Raw genomic sequence first — 9,886 nt, 5'->3', positions numbered from 1 at the left:
TCACTCTTAATCATTTCTCTTAACATTTACTGTACAACCAAGTTCCAGGTAGTTAAGGTAGACACTTAAGATACATTCCTAAAGCACAAGCAGAGGAGGGTATAAGGGGGATCAGGGATCAAGGGTGCATATTAACATCAATGTTCACTTGTATCTAAACTCAGGGATATTTTCTGAATGGACAAATGCAGGTAAGACAAAGGCTACTAACAGGATGCTACTTCAATCTGAAAGTGGTTTGATTTTTTCTATCAAGAGGAATTAGTTTTAAAAGCCAAGATTATCACTGCATTTTATATATACCATAACATTGAATGCTCACATTAAAGTGCTTTTCATCTGTAAATTATTCTAAGGATCCACAGCTTTCTCTTGGTAAGACAAGATGCCAATTACATAACCCATTATTCCTAATAGCCTCTGCACTAAGGACCCACCCCCTCTGGCTATCACAGCCTAAATGACTTTAGGCTTAGCATTAACTAATATAGGATCTGTTAATTTTCAACAAAGTTCTTGCTGAGGCTTATTTTCCTGTAATTCTCATTTATATGTGACCATGCATGGTCACTGTTAGATTCCTTGCACCTATAATTTTTTAATAAAAGCAGACATCCAAAATACTAAGTGCTTTATGTCTATGTGGTATAATCAATACTTTTCTAATATGGCTCCAAGAAATAGTTCCCAAGGCATGTTTATGTTGCCTTAGAAATTGGGCAAACTTACTGCATGCCACAGGCCACTAAACTACATCTGTCTGAAGAGACTTTCCTGAACTGCATGGGTCCATAACTGAATTTTCATTAATGAAGGACAACAAAAATCTTAAGAGAAAAAATGATAGTTCACTATGACAAGCTGACAAAAATATCATTTCGACTGTGACATTTAAGAATGGGCTTGGGAACAATTTATTCATGCAGCTATTTAGGGAAAATGATCATGCATAGGGCCCAACTGCTTTGATTAGATCAGATGATATTACTGTTTATAATAATTCCAGTGTGTAATATTCAGCTAGTTTTAACCGATTATCAGTGACCTTCTCTCAATGTCCCATAATTGTTATGCTGTCCTCTTCTTTTTCAGTATTAATCTCCATTTTTCAAGCCTGTGCAGAGACCATAATTTAGTTAGTAATCACACTAATTGTTTTGATGTCTATTTTTCTCTCTCCGTGTATACGTCCTGTCCCTCTACTTTGCTCACCTCAAGTAATCCAGTAATACTTAGTATCCTGCATGAAGCCAAAGTGTTACACTTCTTTTTCTGTGTTCAGATGCCAATCTGAATCATATTCCATAAAACCTAAGGATTTTCCCAATACTCAATCAGCATAAACTTTCAATCAGCTTTAATTACAATAATGTATTCTAAATTCAACCAGGTGACAAAAAATCAAATTCACTCAGGATAATTTTAATTACACGTATGATCAACCGGAAGTAAAGATTTTCCCATTAAAAACATTGTTTCATATATTTATTTCTGTAAAGTAGAAATAGACCTGGGAAGTAACCCATTGGTTAACAAGTTGTGACTCTAGAGCACTGTGACATTAGATAGAAATGGCTTGAATCTTATGGACAAATTAATCGATTTGATTTTGATTCATTATTTATAAAAATTAAAACCAATATAATTTGTTTTGATTTGTATGTTTTCTTTCCATGTCGGTAAAATGAAGAGCTTTTCCTGATCACCAGTTTTTCATTACAAGTGTATCTCATGGCAACAGCCCTAGAAAAGGAAAAGATTTGACATTTACAAAATGATACATCAACATCAGGAGAACTTATTTCAAAGAATTTCCAAAAATACCACTGTCCTTAGAATGGTCTATCTCAGAAGCCAGATCCGTGTAAGTTTTCTCAACAGAAATTCAGGTTCGGGATAGGATCATCACAGATAAAACCAAGGACACACTACTAATTCTTAATTAAAATATCTATACTTACAGAAATGGTTTACATCTTAGGAAGCTCACAGCAAACTGGCCCTTTCAATGGGCAGACAGCGACCCCTCACTGTTGACAGAAGGGAAAAAAAAATACACCTGTGATATAAAAGTCTGCCCTCTGCAAGATTTATAACCAAACACAACCCTCTCAGTCACAAAATCCAGGCAACAAAAATTCATTATTTCTGCACACTGGTCTTATCTCAGAAGCCGAATCCGTACATGCTTTTTCTTCAGGTAATCAGGTTTGTGATAGGTTTCATCACTGATTAGACCACAATCCATTAATTTTTATAGGCACATTTATCATAAGCCAAAGAAACCTTATAAAGCAAGTACTATATTAAAAATACAATAATCTTGTAAGCCACACAACTCACTTCAAAATGAGGTTGCAAGTCAAGTGACATCGACAGCTTCAGAAGTATTCAAAAACCCCCAGATGCTGTTCAGGGACAAAAATATTTTCACTTAGTCTGCATACAGACTAAACATGCTGAATAAAAGTACTAACCCAACACATACCCGTTAAGATTGTCAGGTTTTAACCAAGTAATTTTCCAGCAAATATTCTCCCATATGTTTTGTAGTTTTCCTTTGCATCTAGTAAGAGAAAAATCAAATTTCAAATGATGCACCATTTTCTATTCTAGCAAATCAACAGGTTTACTTCTTCAGCTTAAAAACTGAGCTCTCACTTACCCTAGTATCTCCAAGTGTCAGCTCCATTACACCATTCAGAGCCATGTTCCTACGGAGGATATATATATATATTTAAAACTAAGTGTTCCCAGAGAAGTCAACTCAATGTTTTCAATACTTAAAACCTCCCCTTCATTAATCCGACTTGCACACAGCGCCCCCTGGGCACAATGCAACTCAGTCTCACGCAGGGCCAGGGCCTGCCCATTTTTAAATAACCATTTGACTTGGCGATCAAGAGTAAGATGCTTGATTAACTAATAAAGGCCTCTTACTCTTAACCTAAAACTAACTTCCCGCGCCAAATCCTGGGAAGATGTTTTCCCGCTGCCTCTCAGGCTCAGCCAGGCGGCTGTCGGGTCAGCAACTAGGCCGCGCGCTGACTTCTCCACGCCTGCGCTCGAAGGCCGCCACCACCACTACTCGCGGCACGCGGCGGGCCGGCTGCGTGTTTCCCACGTGCAAGTTTTCAGCACACAACACTCTAGGCTCAAATATCTACACTCTTCTCACAGTACTTTGGCCCAACCTCAGCCGCAGAGGCCCCTGCTGCTAGAACATTCGCCGGTGACGCCAACTTACCTGTACCAACAGCGGTGCCTACCAAAACCGGACGTGAAAGACCGAGCGCTGCTGCTGCCAGTTCCCTATATAGCCTCTCTCGAGTCCGAGCGCGGCCGCCCTCCCTCTCGCTCCTATTGGAAGCGGCGGGAACGGGGGCGTGGCCGCTTGGGGGCGTCCGGGAAAGAGCGCGGGAGCGCGCGCGGCGGCTCCTTTCTTTCAGGGGCTCGTTGCGGGGCGGGGCGTGCGCGCCGCCCGCCTGTCCAGCCCCCGGTGCGCGCCCGCTGGCGCCTGGCGATTCAGCTCTTCCGTGTCTGGCTCTACGTGGCGCGGGAGTGGCGCCCGAATTCAAACGAACAGCCGCAGTTGGAGGCGAGGCTACCGCCTGCCCCGAGCCGAATCTGCCCTTGACAGATCGGGCGCTCGGGCGGGCAGTGGACTTGAGTTTTGCAGCGCACGGCGTTCTCAGCTCTGACTCACTGGAGCAATCGGGCTGGCAGGTTGGCTGGTGCCGGGCGGGAGTTGACGCCCAGTGGCCGCAGCAGACGGAACGGAAGCTATGGCCGAAGCACGCCCGGAAAGACAAATTGGTGGACGGAAGTGCTCGGGTGAAAGAAGTACGTGAAAGCCCAGCATTTTTCCTTCGGAGCACAGCGGGAGTGGTGCGCAGCGAGAATACCACTTCTCTGGAGAGCCGGCCCGCCGCAGAGCACGCTGCTCAGCTGCGCCCCTGGGCGGGCGCCCAGGCCCTGAGTGGGCCCACCCGGCTCTCATGCTTCCTTCTGCCAGGCGCTGCTGTTACACCATTTGATCGGGTCATAGAATTCTCCCTAAGAAAGCAAACCTGAGAGGTAAATAGAACCATTTGGCAGAGAAAACAGGCCTAAAGCAACTAAGTAATGTGCCTAAATTCACACATCTGAAAAATTTGTTTTTAATTTCTTTGCACTAAGTTCATTATAATGAATGCAGGGGAAAGACTAATTTGAGAAATATCGCGAAATTCTTCATCCGAACACTTGTAAATTTCAGTAGCAACGGTAGTATGTGTGAGTAAATACAAGTATAGCACACACAAGTACACGTGACATTTGAATATTTCAGCTTTTGAAAATTCAGGTATCTATAGCACTTATTACTAATGTTATTCAGGTAGGTGTTTGTTTACTGTCCTCCCCATGCTAAGAGACTCGTAGTTTTGTGCACTGCTTTTTATTTTTCTTCCTTTAAACAGGGCCCAGCGTAAAGTAGGCTGTCAGTAACTCTTGGTTGAGTGAATGAATGAATGAATGAATGTATCTGATGGCCTTTTAGAAAATTCAAATAAAGACTGAACTCTAGGTTAAAAGATGATAGTGAAAAGCTAATTTCTGTAATGGGAACCAAGTGATAAAATATTTACTTAGCTGGGCATTAGATTTTTTTAACATCGTTTTGTAATGTACAATGTAAATTTGCATTCTGTTCATAGTTAATAAACTAAAACGGTACGAAAGGATATAAAAAGCAAAAAGTACCTTTCCATATCACTGGGAATCTTCTCCCACCTGTTAACCACTATTAACAGTTTTTGAAACTTTCTACACATCTACCAATATATACATTTTTTTTCACATACTCGTCAGATCTGTATGCTCTTCTGCAACTTTCTTTTCCACCTCTTACATATCAAATACATCATATAGGTGACCTTATTCTTGTTTATAGCCTGCATAGTATTCAGTTGGATATATCATAATTTACTTAACCAGTTTCCTTTTACACTATTTCAAATAATGCCAAAGTGAATTATAGATATAGTTAACTTGTGAGAAGATCTGCAAGATCAACCTCTCAGAGTCAAAGGATATGCGCACTTAAACTTGTGATAGATACTGCTTAATTGTTCCCATCTTCCTTCCACTCCCATAAAATGGTTGGTTTGGGATTATATTTTGCAGTGTGTTTTGCTAATTCAAAACCTATTTTTTGAAAAACATAGGTATTACTATTAAAGAATGGCAATTATTACACAATTGAAATAGAGAACTATTACTCAACTTTTAATGTTAGAATGACTGTTTGCTATGCTGAAGACCATCAAAGTCGTCTGGTCAAAAGCAGTATCAAACAATGATTCCCTACCGTGACTTATCATTTGAATTACTTAGCTAAAGAATATCAGATTTCTGGGCCCTAACCTGGAACTACTAAAACAGAATCTCCAAAAGGTCCAGGAAACATTTTAAACAAGTATCTGGGGCAGTGCTGCCCAAATAGGACTGTATACAGTTGACTCTTGAAGAACACGGGTTTGAACTGTATAGGTCCACTTAGATGTGGATTTTTTTCAAAAATTGGAAAATTTTTGGAAATTTGTGACAATTCAAAAAAATACTTTTTCTAGCTTACTTTTTTGTAAGAATACAGTATGAGTACATATACAAAATATGTATTAACTGTTTATGTCATTAGTAAGGCTTCCAGTCAACAGTAGGCTATTATTAGTTTTTGGGCAGTCAGAAGTTAATGTGGATTTTTGACTGCACAGAGGGTCATTGCCCCTAACCCACACATTGTTCAAGGGTTGGTATAACATGAATCACAAATGTGAGTTGCATATGGGATTTTACATATGTTAGTAGCCACATTTTGAAAAAAGTAAAAAGAAACAGAAGAAATTCAAATACATTTTATTCAACCCAATATGCCAAAATATTTTTATTTCAACACATGATCAATATAAATTATTCAGATACTTTACATTCCTTTTTTTGGTACTCAGTCCTTGAAATCCAGTGTGTATTTTACACCGAGAGTACATCTCAGTTTGTCCACATTTCAAGTGCTTCATTGCCACACGGCTAATGGCTACTGTATCGAATAGGACAGACCGAGGGTGATTCATATACATATAGAACTTTGAGAACTGCTGTTTTAGGGTAATTGCAGTACTGCCTACCTGAAACATATTCTAGTTTTTTAAAAAAAAAACCTTTCATATTACTTTTAACTCATAAACTAATAACTCTAACAAATGCAATGCCAAATGAAATGAATTGAAGCCTAATTATTGACAACAGCCCTCCAGTGAACCTGCACAATGACTGTGAAACAAGTACACACCTCATTCAAGATGTTTATCTCTTCAAGGCCCAGACAAACGTACTAGGAATGAAGCCATCACTCATTGCTCCCACAACTAAAAGCTAAATTGCTACCATATTTTAAGTGATTTAAGAAAGAACATGTAAGGGTCAGAACTGAAATCTTAGTATACTGAAATTTAGTATATTCAGTATATTTGAATTTAATATACTGAAAATTAAGTCTCGTATTCTGTAACAAAACTCAAGATAAGATCATCATTTTAATAATCTTTTTGAAGAAGTGTTCACCTGTGCATGCAGTGTGCTTCAGGGAAAGTCAATATGAATACAAAAAAGTCCTTGGCCTTGCCAAAAGAGTTTATAGTGTAGTAAGAAGTATCCATTCAACTTTAGATACCTCTCCTTTAAAAAGTAGATGGCATTAAAGACTTTTGGGTAAGATCATAATGTAAACCAAATGGTGTTTGGGGGAAAGATTAAAAGCAGAGTTTAGAAATTAGTGCATTTAGACCAGATACTATGAGAGATACCACTATAATTTGGGTCATAAAGTAGAAGGCAGGGAAAATAACATATATGGTGAGAACTTACATGCTGTTAAGTTGTATGCATTGGACTATGTAATCTTTAAAACAATCCTTGTAACTATTTTTAACCTTATATGAGAGAGAAGGAAAATGAAGCATAGAGATCAGTCAATTAGCCTTCCCAAGTCTTTCTGGCTCCACATTCATGATCATGTTGCCAGGGTGTGATATTGGTGTGCTGAAGGAAGCAATAGTACTATGTGATGATAAACGTGGGGGAAGAGAGGAAACATGATGATGAAATGTGGAGTAAAGCCTGGGCAGCCAAGAGAATGGCAGCTTCATTCTCAGTAAGAGGAAAGTCAAGAGTTACTGATATGGGAGCAGGGAAAAGAAGATTCAGTTTTGTTTGTGTTAAATTTGGGATAGAGCATTCAGTTGCATTTTTCCACTGGACCATCAGAATTGTAGAACTGAACCATAAGAGAAAAGTCAGGGCTAAAGAAGGACCATTTGGCAAACTAATGTAGGGGATAACTGAAGTTCTGTGCACAGCTGGGTGTGGGGAAAAATGGAAAAAGGGCCAATAGCACTGGCCTAGGATTAGTACCATAGTGTGGGCAGATATCCTGCTGTAGACAACCTTTGAAAGCATTCTAATACACACAAAGATCTTGTTAGATATTGAGTGCATGAGAAAAAAGTTCACTATTACAACTTTTGGTTACACTGTGGGAGAAGTATGAATATCATGTTAAGAAACATAAGCATAATTATTCCAAAGCAGAAAAAAATCAGTTTTCAGAAATAAGAATTAAAGAATATTATCTCTTAGCATAATGTTCTGTTTTCTAGTGTCTGCACTGAGCTAGTCAGTAAAAGTAGGTTTGATGGCAGGACAAACAATAGAAGAAAATCTTGTCAATACCCCATGAAATGGTTAAGTGTTAAGTTCATGAAATAGTAAAGTTAAAGAGCTAAATTAGCGGGAACTTCATATATGTGGAAACGTCAAGGAGCAGTTTGAGTCTGAAGTTCAGAGGAGAGGTCAGGGCTTGAGTGCCTTTGGCATGAGTAAGGTGCTTGGAGCATGAGATGGAGGGAGATCAACAGGGAACAGTATAAATGTAAATAAAGAGAAAGCCCAGGACAGAGCCTTGGAGCACTACTAACATTTGAGTATAGAGAAGGAAGTGCCTGCAAGGAGATCCCTTTAGAGGAAATTGGACAGTGTGATATCTTAGAAATGAACAGTTTCAGGGATAGTTAGGTCATTTGGAATGGATGCTTCTAAAAAGTAAGATAACAAATGACTCTTGGGATTGGCAACATGATCACTGTTGATCTTGTAAACAGTCTCTCAGTGGAATAGTGATGACAGAAGCCCAAAGAGGATTGAGAAGAAAGTGAGGTGAGAAGGGAGAAATGGGACAGTGTCTGCAGGAGGTCATAAGGTCAGGGGACTGCTTTTTAAATGGGAGGTAACTAGAGCTTATCTGTATGTGCTGGGGAGTGATTTAGTAGAAGGGGAAAGATTTATGATTCTGGAAAAAGGCAAAAGTTGTAGGAGGAAAATGCTTGAGAAAAAAAGAGGAGATCCTTTCCAGAAAACAAGTGGCGGTTATTGATTGGAACAGAGACACTTTGTTTCATCTGTTAAAAGAAAAGATAGGCAGGTGTTGGGAAAACCACAGACAGTTATGTACAGTCTGTTGACCTTGCATAGCTGCCTAGAAGTGTGCATTGGGCCTGGAACATTTTTTTACATGGAGATAAGGAGTCCTCAGTTCTGTGCTGGATGTGTTTGGGAGCATCTTTCCCTATTCAGGATTTGATATGTACCTTCTTGGTTGTGCTTAAAGCCAGCACCTGGCTGACCCCACTGCTGAATCTTTTCCTGGTGGGAAGGGAACAGTAACCTTCATCTGCAGCACAAGAGGGGCATGTGCGGACCATCTTTCTATATCATCTGCATGGCAAGATGTGCCAGCCATTGTACACTGACACTATCAAAGCTAATCTTGCTCTGTTTCTTCTCTGTATGAGTACAGTATTGTTCTACCTAGTGCCTGTATGAGTCCTGTCTTTCTTGGAACACTAATACCTGCAAACTGCAGTGGGTTCGCATCTTGGTCCTGCTGCTGTTGGTGGTAAGCAACAAATGTCACTTGTACAACAGTTTGGTGCAGTGAGCAAGGCCACCAATAGAGTACCTGATGGAGACACAGGGTATTTGTCAGTCCAGCCTCCCTGGGTGCTGGGATGATGGGCTTACTGAGGTACTGGCCTTCCTCTGGCTGAACTGGAATAAATGAGGTGTAGACAATCTTTCTGTCAAAAGGGCAAACTGATATATAGATAAGGGCCAAAATGCAAGAGGTGGGCCCTAAAAATGGTCAGAAAATTAACCTGGTCTCTGGCCACCTTCATCCTCTAGCTCCCATGTGCCGGCTGTTGCAGATAACACCCAAGGGGAATCAAAGGCCCACGTGTAGGAAGTTCTGCCTGATCCAGGTCACTTAAAAACCCCAAGTAAGGCCTGTTTTCACTCAGCACAAAAAACCACTGATGATGTTACTGAAAAAGTGATGAAATGAGGTCCTTCTGTGAGAAATACAAAAATGTAGAGACAGTTATGGACAGAGGCCAGGGGAGTCTCACAAAGCTTGGTTGGTGTGTCTGTTTTATGGGGCTGCCTTGCAGACACAAATGTATTAGGCTGAGTGGTGCCGTCTAGGGAAGGAAGTCAACTGACTGCAGTGTATTTTTTGCCCGCATCAAACAGTGTAACCAACAGGACAGAGACAGAAATAAGATCATGTTGGTCTTGATCTGGGTTGCAAAGGTAAGAGAATAATACTCCTGTTTATAGGGACTTCCGTGAGACTAAGACCCCCTGGAAAACCATTCATAAAGCCATAACTACATTTTAGGTAAAAATCTTAGATGCCTGATGATATATGACCCTGCTCCTGGGGATGTGAACAATGCAGTGGAGGCCTTTACGCAACGGGCCTCCCCAGTAGGAGACCCCATTAACCCTA

At 40.3% G+C, this 9,886-nt stretch overlaps 1 protein-coding gene and 2 non-coding genes across 3 annotated transcripts; all 3 read right to left on the bottom strand.

The window, feature by feature from the left end:
* Positions 1-1,470: 1,470 nt before the first annotated feature.
* Positions 1,471-6,396, bottom strand: LOC140845375 (uncharacterized). The gene is made up of 7 exons (XM_073219455.1): positions 6,375-6,396; positions 3,248-3,940; positions 2,666-2,714; positions 2,489-2,566; positions 2,344-2,408; positions 1,962-2,030; positions 1,471-1,743 (listed from the first exon to the last, which is right to left on the bottom strand). The coding sequence occupies exons 1-3, from the start codon at positions 6,394-6,396 to the stop codon at positions 2,701-2,703; spliced, it is 729 nt and encodes a 242-aa protein (XP_073075556.1). The 3' UTR covers positions 1,471-1,743; positions 1,962-2,030; positions 2,344-2,408; positions 2,489-2,566; positions 2,666-2,700.
* Positions 1,845-1,914, bottom strand: LOC118974050 (small nucleolar RNA SNORD50). The gene has a single exon (XR_005063637.1). It is a non-coding gene; the product is annotated as a small nucleolar RNA SNORD50 (small nucleolar RNA).
* LOC118974051 (small nucleolar RNA SNORD50) lies at positions 2,164-2,234 on the bottom strand. The gene has a single exon (XR_005063638.1). It is a non-coding gene; the product is annotated as a small nucleolar RNA SNORD50 (small nucleolar RNA).
* Positions 6,397-9,886: the final 3,490 nt, after the last annotated feature.

Source organism: Manis javanica, chromosome 13 (genome assembly GCF_040802235.1).
Source record: "Manis javanica isolate MJ-LG chromosome 13, MJ_LKY, whole genome shotgun sequence".
NCBI classification, from domain to species: domain Eukaryota; kingdom Metazoa; phylum Chordata; class Mammalia; order Pholidota; family Manidae; genus Manis; species Manis javanica.
Note: the sequence above shows the minus strand (reverse complement) of the source record. Positions and strands in the feature narration are given on the sequence as shown.

Coding starts and splice junctions, on each gene's coding strand:
- LOC140845375 (XM_073219455.1), bottom strand. CDS start 6,396: ATGAGTGATGGCTTCATTCCTA. Junction 3,941..6,374: donor GAGTGATGGCTTCATTCCTA/GTACGTTTGTCT, acceptor GCAGCTGAGCAG/CGTGCTCTGCGGCGGGCCGG.